General features: G+C 34.6%; 1 protein-coding gene across 1 annotated transcript in view; it reads right to left on the reverse strand.

The window, feature by feature from the left end:
* LOC150084862 (uncharacterized) overlaps positions 1-14,551 on the reverse strand; it is a 243,598-nt gene that overhangs the window by 98,326 nt on the left and 130,721 nt on the right. Inside the window, exons 11-12 of the mRNA XM_090376371.1 lie at positions 11,468-11,547; positions 1,920-2,049 (exon numbers count right to left, since the gene is read on the reverse strand). Coding sequence (XP_090232497.1) covers positions 1,920-2,049; positions 11,468-11,547 — 210 coding nt within the window. The remainder of the gene's footprint in view (positions 1-1,919; positions 2,050-11,467; positions 11,548-14,551) is intronic.

The raw sequence follows: 14,551 nt of genomic DNA on the forward strand, positions 1-14,551 counted from the left end.
TTTATTTCCTTGCAGCCTTTCCATAAGCTGCTGCAAATAAGAAACATAATAATCCAGAACCTGGCTATATTGACAGTATACTGAGACCATATATATTTATGACCCCAATAACTCAATATTTCTACATAAAGAGCATTCAATACCTACATAAAGGGCTAATCTTTGTTACAGAATAGTTCATTGATTAAACTGAATACTGTTAAACAGTTAGATCTTGGTCCCTAACAATGATGGCTGAGCTACAGTAATTGATATGATTTGTAATAAAAAGTTAGTAATAAAGACAATATTAATCCAATAATAAAATTTTATATATAGCACTACAAAGTAATAGTAGAAGCCATTAAAATATCTAGCTGATATGCACACATTTTGATTATTACCATATGCAACAATACAAATGGTTTGATCTAACTTTCATATATGTCATAACATGGTTAAAACCATTCTTCACACATATGAAAATCAGAGTTAATTTAGAAAGTTGTTTTGCACAATTTCATATTTAGTTAACTATATACAGTAGAACCTGGATAAGAAATTCCTGCATAAGAAGTTTTCCCCTGTACTAGGTTGGGTTTCTTAGGTCCCAATTTCACTTCTATATATTGTAATGTATTATTTTCCCGCAAAAAAAGTTTTCCTGCATAAAAAGTTTGTGATTAAGAATGCACAGTGTATTATTAAAATGACATTTTCCCACTTAATGTTTTTAAGTATAGAAATTCTTTATTTTTAATATTAAAAAAAAAATTAAACAATATAAACATTTTGGTAATCGAACAAGTTAGTGCCAAGTATCATTTTAGTTCACAGTAGGTGCCTCTGTAGCCAGATGGGAAGGAGCAGCAGTGCGTAGCACACACTTCTTGATTAGACCAGGGTTCGAGCCCATCACCACCAAATACAGAGGATGCGGAAGTCAAGGAATGACCACCGCATATCCCAGAGCAATATGGCCTTAGTTGCTAATGCTCCTAAAAAACCAAATAACAAACAAACAAGCAGTTCACAGTAAATCACCGAAGGAGGTGGCATCATTTTTGTGATACCTCATATTGTGAATGCCTTCGCAATGAGTTGCCCTGATATTGAACTACCTAGAATAAGCAATGCTTCGACACTGGATTCTCGAATAGGCAATACTTCACCAGTGGATTCTTGGCAGATACCACCACACCTGGGTGATGGTATCCACTGGCGAAGTGTTGCCTATTCGAGAATCCAGTGTCGAAGCGTTGCTTATTCTAGGTAGTTCAATATCAGGGCAACTCATTGTGAAGGCATTCACAATATGAGGTATCAAAAAAATTATGCCACCTCCTTCGGTGATTTACTATTAACTAAAATGATGCTTGGCACTAACTTGTTCGATTAGTGAATTTTCCATAGTCTGATGCTTTCAACCCTAAAACCTTTTTTTAGTATAAACATTTTGATATAATGGAAGTGACGTATTGTAATTGTCTTCATCAATATCCATAACTGGATAGTGTCGACCACATGAAGCATTTGCAATTAAGTTCTGATTTTTCTGAATTACTTTGTGGATTGTCTGTCTTATTGTAATTGTGACCTTTTAAGGTAAGTTGAAACTCCAAAGGAGCTCATCCTTCCAACTTGTTAATGTTTATCTGGTAATGAGTTTAATGAACAGAATGTTAAGAAATTAGAAATCCTCAGTTTAAAAATGTTTCCTATAGGCAAAGTAAAATATTTATGATTTCTGAAGTATTACTTAAAAATTACCTTTAAGTTATGTATCTTTTCATCTTTATTTGTGTAGTTAATATTTCATACTCTTAGTTCATTTTCTCTTCTAAGAAGTTCTAAACCTCCAGTCCCTTGGAAAGCTTCTTATCTGGGTTCTACTGTATATATTTTTTTCATACTGGCAAATTATTACAGCACATACTTACATCACATGTCATCTTTAGATTGTTTAGTTTATTTTCAATAAAGCTGATAGTCTCAGCAAATGAAGACTGAAACATTATACATGATACTCTATCAGCATATTCTGATATCAAAGACAAATCATAAAGAAACCTGTAAAAAAAAAATTAACCTATTAATAATACCCTAAATTATATAAGAAATATAACTTTAATGTATATATGTGCATACAATTGATTCTTCTTGCTGAATAGACACTATTCTATTTAAAATCATTCCATACAAATCATATATTAGCAGAGCCGTGCTGAGAGTGAGGCGAACGAGGCTCTTGCCTCAGAATAAAAGCTGAAAGGGGCACCAAGACAGATTAAATAATTGCCAAAATTGATATGATGAACAGTAAGGCACAATTTTTCATTCTTGCATCAGATACTAAAATGGCTCAGCACAGCCCTGTATATTAGGGTTACATAATTACATTACAAGAACAGTAAGTGTCATCTGGAGGGCAATGGTATCTAGTGATGTGCTGAAACATGAATATCATTGCAACTTATTATTTTGAAATTTCATTACAATTTTAAGCAGAAAAATTGTTTTATGAGAATATGTGTGCATGAAAGACATTACTTGGAATCCTAATTAGATGATATATATAATTAAGGGAAGACACTTTATTCACAGCTACAGTGATATAGTAACTACATTTTCCTATACCTAATAGGATAATCAGCTAAACTGAGAGGCGTATTTTTGGTTTATCTGTGGGACTCCATCTTCACATCAAAAAATGGAATTTAAATCAGCTATAGTGACACAATCCTGCATACTACCAAGTTAAGACAAGCTAATGAGAGTATTTTTTTTGGCCCAAACATAAGATCATGTGACTGATCCAGAAACATAGCCTCCACTTAACCTGATTATTGCATTAGGTGTAAGGAATTATATTTTTGCAAAAGTATAATAGTAAACTAAACTTTATCATGTGAATAAATGCCTTTCTTTAATTATATACATATTTTTTTAAAATATTTTTAATTAAGTATAGGACATGCCTTAAAGGATTATTTATACAAAAAAAAATTATGTGCAAACCTCCTTTCTGAACTTGTGCTGTATTCTGAACGTGCAACTTAGTTTAAAGATAATATGTAGTATTCCAGAAAGAAAAACTGAATTTTGAGATTAAATAAACATATGACCACACATTTGATCTAACTTCTTCCATAGAATTTCTTCAGTAGAGTTGTTGTTAAAAATTTAAATACTTATAAAATTACAAAGAACAAAAAAAAATAAAAATAACGAGTAGATAACAGGGTGAAACTTTGTATTTACATTTTATTTCAATCCCATTTATTTTCCTATAATTTCACCTTTGAAAATCCATGTTTCCTTACTAGTTATAATTTGTGTTAAAATTTCAACTGTAAAACTTGTTTGTTAGGTGAAATGGCTTTCATGTACATGCATATTTTATTATATGCATGTTTATTTCATCACCTTAAATACGCTATCTACAGCTCATGTGTAATAGAAGTTAGTCAATTTTAATGAAAATTTTGGCTACTGCTTTTATGTTACTGAACTTTTATTGCTTCAAAAAACAAAATTGAAATTTGGCACAGATTTTTTAAAAGTTTTTCAAAATTATAAAATAGATAATGCTATTTTGGCTTTACTGAAATTACATGAAGTTAGGAGGATTTAATTGGTCTTTCAAGTGTGTTTGCACCGGCAGATTTTATCTTCCTATTTAATGCAATGGTTTTACTGCTCAAAGCAGAATAAACTGCCTTCATGAGTTGCTTCAATATTACACTATTTTCAAACAAACCTTTTATGCAAATGATATATTAACTTCTTGACAATGCCATTTTTTTGTATTGCACTATTTAAAAAAAAAAAAACCACATCGTCAAAAGGTTAATCTGCTATTTACTTACGCAATAATTAGAACACATTTACTAGTATTGCATTATTTCAAAGAGCTGTCTAATGTCTATTTCTCTTTTCCTGTTTGCAAATCTCTCTCTCTCTCTCTCTCTCTCTCTCTCTCTCTCTCTCTCTCTCTCTCTCTCTCTCTCTCTCACCACCCCCCGAGGCCTTCTTGAGATTGAGGTGTTTGTTTTTTGCCCTAAAATTAAAACAGGCCGTCATAGCCGAGTCTCTCATCTTTTAAATAAATGACAAATCAAGGTAGTGCTGGAGAAGTTGGTGCAATACCAGGACAACTTGTTATGAATGGAAAGTTTGTTCTGCTGTGATACACAGGTTGGAATTTTGTTTGGCTAAATAAAACACTTGAAAGAACAAGTTATTCCTACTAGCTTCATATAATTATGTGTACAGTGTTCCCCCCCACCCAAAGATTCTAATTACAGTCTACATGTACTTGTATTTTCAGTATACTAAACTTTACTATAAAATTTAAAAACATACATATGTATATTCTCTAAGTGAATAAGAATAAATAATTTAACTCGATCTAAATAATGTTTTTAAGCTCCGATTATTTTCAGTGTATTAAATAAATTAAGGTGAAAAATCAACTTTACATTTTTCATTTCCTGGAATTTACACTTCCTGCTATTTGTACCTTTTTTGCTGGACTCCAGAAAAAAGGATACATAGTGTTTTACCTTATGAATCAACAGGGCTTACCTTTATTTTTTGATATAGGAAGCTTCTTTTCCAACTCTCCTTGTCCAACTCGCTAATACTTCATGGGGAAGGCGATGTCAATTTTGCAAAACATTGTCATAAAGTTAGATTTTGGAGGTCTAAACGGGCTAATAATTAAGGATCGATTTTACATTTTGGTCCTGTGGCTGGAATTTTGAGTTAAATTTAGGGGTCTAATCTTTAAAAAGATTAGACCCCTAAATTTGACATCGCCTTCCCCATGAAGTATTAGCGAGTTGGACAAGGAGAGTTGGAAAAGAAGCTTCCTATATCAAAAAATAAAGGTAAGCCCTGTTGATTCATAATATAATAGAATATAGGAATTATCGAGCACGTAATAGCCCTCTAGTATCAAATAGTGTTTTACCATATATATTTTTCTTTTAAGTTTTTGACACAATTGGTACAGTTTCACAGAACTAGAATGCAAAATATGGTTAAGTATTTAATTTCAAATTAAAATTTTCTTTCCTAAATGTAGTGTCTTATTAAGGTAATAGTGCTCTGCCTTTCAAACTAATATATTAATGTTATGACTTGTTTCTACATATGTATTTTATGTCTGAAAATAAGTATATGTTTATTGCAATTTTTTATTACCCAGTTATTTTTTTTATTACTGATATGGCTGCTTTCAATTTATAGACAAAAAGTTTAAAAAAAAAACAAATTAAAAAAAAAATAAGGTGAAAGAAGTCATCATAATCTTTCTATGCAAATTAAGTTTGAAGTAGCAGAACCTAATGTTTTGTCAAGAAAACAAACAAGAGCTTATTTTCACAAAACTAAGAAATGTCTTAAATGAGGTTTGTAGAATTGAAGCTCTAGTTTGTGCACGTTCTCTCTCTCTCTCTCTCTCTCTCTCTCTCTCTCTCATTTACAAGTGTTCATTGCTCATGATTAAGGTGCACTTCAACAGATAAATAAAAATTGCTGCCTTACAAGGCTAATCCTTCATTAATATATTATTATTTGTCAATCAGTTGCCTCTGATGTATGTATTGTGTAATATAAATGCATTCATTTTTTGAAGATAATCTCAAAGCTGTTACTGTTTCATGGAATTTTTCACATAACCAGTACAGATGCAACAGAGCATTTTTCAGAGAAATCGTTTTGTGTGGAATTTTTTCCTTCACTACAAATGCAATTAAGCATTTTTAGAGAAAAATTGCTTATGGTCTACACAGAGTGGCCAGTTTATTAGGTACACTTACCTAATAGTGATTAGGTCTCCATTTAGCCCAAGAGCAGCCTGGAATTTTTGTGGCCATACTCAACAAGGTATCAAGTGTGCCACAGGGATACTAGTTCAATGTTGACTCAACTGCTTTTGAGTTGTAAGTTGGACAGTTGCAGATTTCTACCATATCGTTCCACCTAATCCCGCAGGTATTCAAAGAGAATGGAGAAGATGCCACCAGAGTAGGCTTGAATTCATTCATGTTCCTGGAACCAGTTCTGTAAAATTTTGGCCTTGGGAGATAATACACTATCTTGCTGGAAGAACCCATGCACAGAAGGATATACTATAACCATAATGGGATGCATCAGTCAGAAACAATTTCAAGATAATCTGTGACCTCCAAATGTTTGCTCTCCTGGTAGCCCAGCATGCACCACAAAAACATTCCTTATACTATTATACTACCACCACTTTACAGGATGGGCTCACAAACTTACTGTTTTTATATATTCTGGTTCTTCCATCAAAGTAACACAGCAGGAACCAGGATTAGTTGAACGAGGCAATGTGTTCCCATTTTCCCACTGTTGGCATTCCTTAGTCCACTGTAACCATGCATTTTTTGTAACTGTTTACTATTTCTTGCTGACAAGTGTGGAATCCAGTTTGATTATCAGTTCTGGTACCCCATCCATGGCAGGGTATGACAAGTTGTGCATTCTGAAGTGCCTCTTTGGTTAGTACTGTTGCACTGGGTGGTTACCTGACTGGCTGTAGCCCTTCTATTACTCTACAGAAGTCTTGGTAGCCTACATTGGTCTCTTGCATCAATGAGCTATTTCCAACCACAGGTTTACTGATTTGTAATTGGTTACCAGACTAATCTTTGTACACCTCAGACAGTCACACATAATAAACTCGGCAGGTTTGCAGTTTACAAGGTATTCATCTTGCACAGTATCTACTGTTGATTACCAAGCCATGTTCAAAATCACTCAAATCTTTCATCTTTCCCATTCTTGCATTGAATTACATATATACAGCATTCCTACACATCTGCCCACCTGCTTTATATCACACAGTACAAACATTTAATGTTGTTGCTGAACGAGCACTCCATTTCATAAAAGAGGGCATATGTACATAATAAAGTGTACAGTCCACAGGCATTAATGCTATTATAGAATATCAAATTCTTTCTAAGACTACATACTGCCTTAGAAAGAATTTAATATTCTATACATTCTGATTCTCAAGCATGCACATGTTCATCGTTATACTCAAAATTTAAATGCAATATTTATGCATAAATAATTGATACTTTTATCTGCATTAAAAGTATTAAGAGTTCTTCCGTTTGAAAGGTCTAACATTACATATTACAATAAAAATTTATGTTCAGTTTCTTGAAAAAAAAAGGGGGGGGGGAGAGAATTTACAAGACAATCAAAGTAGATTTTATTTTATTCAATCAAATAGAGGTGAACAATTTCTATGAATACACTTATGTAAAACTACCAGCATCTCAAAAATAAATCTGCTCAAGCAGCATATGTCAAACTGTCAAGAGAAGAGCAGTCAAGCTTAAACCAAGTACTGTGTTACACTGATTTCAAAGCTATCTTATTCAATACTTGTGCTGAAATTTGGTTTTAAAATTAATAAAGCATGGTAGCCATTTAACACAATTTAAAAGCCTTATATCTACCTATGTGTACAATGTTTGTATGGTCACAGCTGTTATAAAGTTGCTTATGTATGTATTGTAATAAAAATAACCATAACTTTTTTTAGATATCTGTGTTAAGGTGATTGTTAAATATTAGTTAACATACAAAATAGAGGGATTTTGCAGCTTTGACCTGAGTGTGTTAGATTAGGAATCCTGAAGGCTTATTGCTCCTGAAGGCAATCCTGATGGGAAAGAATAGAGAAATGAATACTAACATTTCCTAGAAAATTAAGGGATGCATTGTCAATTTTGTTCTTTCACATCACACAGTTGTGTTCATGTATATTATTTATTTTTTTAAAGTATCTAAAATTTATTTTATAATAAATTTTGTATTAAATGTTGTGTTACTAATTAACAGAGTTATAGTTTACAGAAGTTGATTTTGTCCTTATAAAAAACACATGGGATATAATACACACCCTGCATGGTTACTTAAGTAATTTTTTCATCATGATAATAGGCAGGATAAAATGCACATCCAATCTATTTAGAATAAGATAACACCAATCTAATACACTGAAATGTTTTAACATGAAAATACATAACTCAGTTTTGCAAAATGCATAAAATAAGAAAAAATATTTTAAATTAATTTTTAGGGAAATTACAATTAATAATTGTATAAAATCATAAAATACATTTGAAAAATTTGAACAATTTAGCAATTACTGTGAATTTTGAGTCAATTTTTCACTCTGATGAAGACTAGATGCTAATGGCAATTTCAGATGATACTACCAGTGAAAATAAGAGATTATGTTTCATCTATGAATTTGCAGATAAAAGAACCGTAGGTGGCAGTGATCACAGTGTACTGACGTGGGATTTACTTAAAGATTTAATTACCATCAGGGGTAAAGGAAAGGGTTTTTGCTTCCGTAAAGGCGAGTACAGTGGTCTCCGACAGTTTTTAAATTCTGTACAGTGGGATCAACTGACGATGTTATCAACAGTAAATTCTAAGTGGAAAGCATTCAAGGAATTAATCGTGGATGCTATTAAAAGTTTCATACCTATTAAGAAATATTGTTCAAGGTTTAGGCCTAAATGGTTGTCAAATGAACTAATGAGACTCGTAACAGAGAAGAAAAATGCATGGGATGCATATAAATTATCAAGCGACTCAGAAGCCTATGGCAGATATAAGTTAATCTGTAATCAGGTCACAAAGGAGGTTCGGAAGGGGAAGGCAGATTACGAGAAATCCTTGGCATAAGATGCTAAGAAAAACAGCAAGGATTTCTTTACTTATATAAACTCTAAAAGGAAGGGGATGAATCTGATTGGTCCACTTCACATCGATGGTTCGACTGTTGATGATCCTGCTCAGATAGCAAACAAACTGAATGAGTATTTTGCATCTACATTCACACGTGAGGAATTATTAAGGTTTGAAAATGGCAGAAGGTTATCAAATTGTAGCAGGATACTTAATGATTTTGTAATAACTGAGAGCAAAGTGGAAGAGAAACTGTTGAAGTTAAACGTAAGAAAAGCACCTGGGGTGGATGGGATCTATCCAGTTATATTAAAGGAGGTGGCAAAGCAACTAAGCAAACCCTTAGTCATAATTATGAGAGCATTCTTGGACTCAGGGGAGGTTCCCACGGACTGGAGATGTGCAAATGTATCCCCAATTCACAAAGGGGGGATCGAAGGATGACACGAGTAATTACAGACCAGTTAGTTTAACTTCTGTTCCGGGTAAAATAATGGAGTCGCTGGTTAAAGATGCATTGCAGGATCATCTAGACAAGACTGCAGCAATAATTCAGACACAGCATGAGTTTGTTAAGGGAAAGTCTTGTCTGACAAATTTGATAGGATATTATGATGTGGTTACAAAGGAACTGGATGCAAAAAATAATTTTGATATCATATATTTGGATTTCAGGAAAGCTTTTGACATTGTTGCGCATGGAAGACTTTTGTACAAATTGGAGCAGAATGGTATTATGGGTAAGTTGCTACAATGGATAAAAGGATGGTTAAGTGCGAGAAGACAGAGGGTGGTAATCAATGGGTGCTGCTCTTCTTGGACTAATGTTATTAGTGGAGTCGCACAGGGTTCGGTGTTGGGTCCACTGTTGTTTTGTATATTTATCAATGATATTGATGAAGGTATATCAGGCTTAGTGTCAAAGTTTGCAGATGATACAAAGGTTGGCAGGGTTGTTAATGACAGTAATGGCAGTGTGCTACTGCAACAGGATCTAGATAATTTGGGCAGATGGGCTAAGAAGTGGCAACTGAAGTTTAACCTTGACAAATGCAAAGTACTGCATATGGGTAGAAGTAACCCCAGAGAAACGTACCAACTGTGTGGTACTACACTTAAGGTGGTAGAAAGTGAAAGACCTGGGAGTAATTGTGCAGTCAGATATGAAGTTTTCTGAGCAATGCAGACAGGCTGCCAGGGAAGGTCATGGGGTTTTGTCAATGATATACAGGAATTTTGCTAGAAGGGAAAAGGAGGTGATTATCCCTCTGTATACGGCAATGGTCAGGCCACGCCTTGAGTACTGCATACAGGTCTGGAGGCCCCATTTTAGGAAGGATGTAGATTTACTTGAGCGTGTACAGAGAAGGGCAACAAGATTGGTGAGGGGAATGAAGGGATCCTCTTATCAAGAGAGGCTTAAGTTCTGCAAACTGCAGTGGCTGGAGACTAGGCACCTGCGTGGTGATCTGATTGAGGTGTATAAGGCCTTGAATGGGTTCAGCACTCTGAATTCTAATGGGATCCTTCCACTTGTTCAGATTACGAACCTAAGGGGGCATAAATTCAAATTAAGAAAGGACAGATGTAGAATAGATGTGCGGAAATTTGCCTTTAGCCAGCGGGTGGTTAATTGCTGGAACAAACTTCCATCTGTCGTTGTGGAAGTTGATAGGTTGAATAAATTTAAGGAGGAACTGGACAGGCATTTGGAGGGAATGGTGTGATTTTTTTTTTTTTTTTTTTTTGGCTGATGCTGCACAAGCTCATACATTTGCTTTCTTGCATCACATGCCACTACTACTACTACTATCAACCAATTGAGTGCTAGTTCCAAAGACTCCATACCAAAGTAGAGTACTTCCCTCAGAATGTTAGGAAACTTTAATAAGACTCTTTCAGTAGTAGGCAATCTTGGGCAGAGATGTAGTTTCACCCCTCCAATAAAAATTGAGATTTTCTATAGTGTACTCACACACACACACACACACACACACACACACACACACACACACACACACACACACACACACACACACACACAATACCTTGTGGCCATGTCTTGCTGTTTACTGAAAACAACCTAATTTCATCATTTTCATAGTTTTCACTTATTAAAGGGATAATCTGTAACAGAATATGCTAAAATTCAAATCCTTTGCACAAGTTGGAAGAAATGAATTAATTCACTGAATTCTAATTTTTCTGAATTTGTGAAACCAAGTGTTGTTTTCTGTTAAATATTTGAATGAATTATTAAAATAGTCATCTATTGTCTAATAATTTTAACAAATTCACAAGAACACGCTTCAATTTGAAATTTGAGAAATGAATATGAAATCTGAATATGAGAAATGAAATCCTTGAATATTATTATTTCCATAATTATCAGAAATTGACTAACTAACACAAAGTGAGTGGTGGCTTTGCAGCTTAACAGAAAATACTTCAGCAGAATGGTATCCCACATTTCTTCATTTTCTAAAATTTTAGTACTTCCATTGTTAATGCCAATTTTTTTTCCAGAAATATTGTTATGGTATAGCCTTCAAGAATTGCTCTGAGGGGTCGGGATCAGATCCACAAGCTAACATTAGACTAAAGTTGATAAATAATAATACACTACAATTTTTAAAAAATTCACAATAATTCTACAGTATATCTTTCAAAAGTTTCTTTACAGCAATCTTTAATTGCAGAAAAAATTTACTGTGTTTTGCACCTCATTAAGTATGCTTACTGTTCTGGTTTATCAAGAGGAACTTCTGGATGCATTACTAAATGATTCCTGATAAGCTGAAGCTCTTCTGACATTGGACGCTTAAAAAAAAAAACAAAAAAACTTCAGTCAAGGAACTCTGATTTCTATTTTTTATCATCATTCATTGAACAGCAAAACCTGCATCTAAAAGTAAGCATATTATTCTTGTACACAAAAAAAATCATTTGAAATTTGAACTGATATTACATGACAGTAACAATTTAAAAAAGGTATATACTACATTGCCATAAATTTTAAAAAAAGATTATATTTTAAAATTTTTTTTTTGTAAATATCAGAATGTACATTTTTGTTTGTGATACGTACAGTGCATAAAGAATTGTATTATGCATTAGTGTGGCTGTTCAAGAAAGACTTTCACTGGTATATTATTATTACTTAAGCAAAAATAAATAAAATTCATGAACTATAGGTATAATAAAAATTAACATCTTTTATGAAGTTTGATATGCAAACTTATCAAATGCTAACTGAAGCTTACAAAAAAATATAATTCTGCAGCTGTTGTTTTGGAATTTCTGGCACATTAGCAAAGTGTTCTAGTTCATATGATTAATGGTGTATTATGTCTATTTGTGCTCACAGACAGATTTTCATGAAATCTACTGCTAACTACTGCCTTGACTGAAAACATTTAAGAATTTCTCTAATCTTCAATGAAATCTGAACCTAAACCTTTTCAAACAAGTGAAAAATGAAGATCTCTGAGCAATGCAGACAGGCTGGCAAGACAGCTCATGGAGTTTCTGTCAATGATTTACAGGAACTTTTATAGCAGATATGGAAGGAAATGGTCGGGCCACGCCTTGAGTATTGCATACAGGTTTGGAGGCCTCATTTTAGGAAGGATGCGGAGCTGCTGCAACAAGTATAGAGAAGACAACGATATTGGTTTTTTTTTTTTTTTTTTTTATGAGAACCCCAAACACGAGAGGTATTATAACCTATAGTACTTAGTACCGTGCTTGGGATGGAGGTTGAGAAGACGAAAGAAGATATTTGTTGATATTGGACTTGAACTTCTGTAGATTGTAATTTTCAGGAAATACGTATGAAGGAAGGTTGTTCCAGAAAACGGCAGTTGAATGAATAAATAAGGAAGATGAAAAGTTGGTTCTGTGGGTTTGAAGTTGGACAGTAAATGGATGTTGACTGGTGGCGGCACGTGTTCGGACTGTTTTGAAACAGAGAGTGGGAATTATAGAAGCCAATTCAGAAGAACAGTGCCCATGGAAGTATCTGTAGAAGAGGCATGCAGCAGAAACAGTGCGTCTATGAGAAAGCGAGTGGAGAGACTCTGTTAGAGATGAATCATTAATTAACCTAACTGCCCTCTTCTGAATGGAATCAAGAAGCCTGAGAGAGGTTTTGGGGGCACCACCCCAGATGTGGGAACAATATTCCATGGCAGGGCGGATTTGCGATTTATACAGAGTGAGCAGCTGTTTGGGAGTAAAGTAACACCGAGAGCGAAAGAGAAAACCAAGTTTTTTAGATGCAGAGGAAGCAATATTTCTAATGTGCTTGTGCCAAGTGAGATTAGAAGTCAGGGTAATCCCCAAAAGAGATATATCATTTTGCCTAGAAATCGGAGTTTCACTAAAGATAAGCATAGGAGCAGAAGAATCCTTTTTGCGAGATATAAGACAAGATTGAGTTTTAGAAGGGTTGAAATCAACTAAGTTGTCTTTGCCCCACTGGAGAATTACCTGAAGATCGGCATTTAAGGAATTGGCAGCAGATTTGAGAACTTGAAGCGGATTGAGCTGGACAAGGTTTCTCAAAATGGAAAGTTGAATGCAATGTGCTATCATCGGCAAAACTATGGATAGGATTTCCAGTCAATGGAAGAAGGTCATTGATATACAAGAGGAAAAGAGTGGGGGAAAGAACTGAACCTTGGGGGACACCGGCATTAGTGGAGAAGTTAGAAGACAGAGAGCCATCTACCATCACCCTCAGTGAGCGATCAGAGAGAAAACTGGATAACCAATTACTAAAAACAGTTGGCAAACCATAAGATGGAAGCTTGTTTAGAAGACCTTTATGCCAAACACGATCAAAAGCCTTTGAGGTGTCAAGAGCAACTACTTGTGTTTCACCGAACCTTTCCATTGAATTAGTCCATAAATGAGTAACATAAGCCAGAATATCACCAGTGGATCGACACTGACGGAATCCATACTGGCGATCGTTGATCAGACGGAAGGTTTCTAGGTAGTTTAAGAGTTGGCGGTTAATTGATTTCTCCATTACTTTAGAAAGAGTAGAAGTAATTGCAATGGGACGATAATTGGATGGGAGGGATTTGTCGCCCTTTTTAGGAACTGGCTGGATATGAGCAAATTTCCAAGCAGAAGGAAAAACACCTTTGGAATAAGAAAGTGAAAAAAGGCGGCAAAGAATAGGAGTAAGTTCAGGAGCACAGGTTTTGAGAACAAGTGGAGAAATACCATCAGGACCTGGAGCTTTCTTAGCATCAAGATTCATCAAAATCCTTCTGATATCCTTTTGACGGAAGACCACAGGAGGCATTGAATGGAGCATGTTAGGAATGGTGGGAGGTGTTTTACCAAGATCATTAATACATGAGCTCGAAGAAAAATGGGATGCTAGCAGGTCAGCTTTATCCTTGGCTGAAGTGACAACAGAACTATCTGGTTTGGACAGAGGTGGGAGCAGAGATGGGCAAAAGTTGAGGCCAATAGCTTTGGCAAGAGACCAGAATGCTCGGCTACCATTAGGGCAAGAAGCAAGTTTTCTACTCTTAGCCTGTTCAAACTCTATTTTGGATTGATTAATAACTGCTTTACAATTGTTGCGAGCTTTGGTGTAGGCAGAAAATGAAACTGAAGAATTAGAAACAAGCCAATTACGATATGCAACGTTCTTCTCTTGGACAGCCTTAGCACATTTATTGGAAAACCAAGGTTTAGATAAAGGACGAGATTTTAAAGTGGAGTGTGGGATAAAGGATTCCATTCCTGAAAGAATAATTTCACTGACACGATCTGAGCAAACGTTGACATCAGAAGTTTTGAA

The sequence above is a fragment of the Mastigoproctus giganteus genome, chromosome 6 (assembly GCF_048544385.1).
Source record: "Mastigoproctus giganteus isolate SK-2022 chromosome 6, ASM4854438v1, whole genome shotgun sequence".
NCBI classification, from domain to species: Eukaryota; Metazoa; Arthropoda; class Arachnida; order Uropygi; family Thelyphonidae; genus Mastigoproctus; species Mastigoproctus giganteus.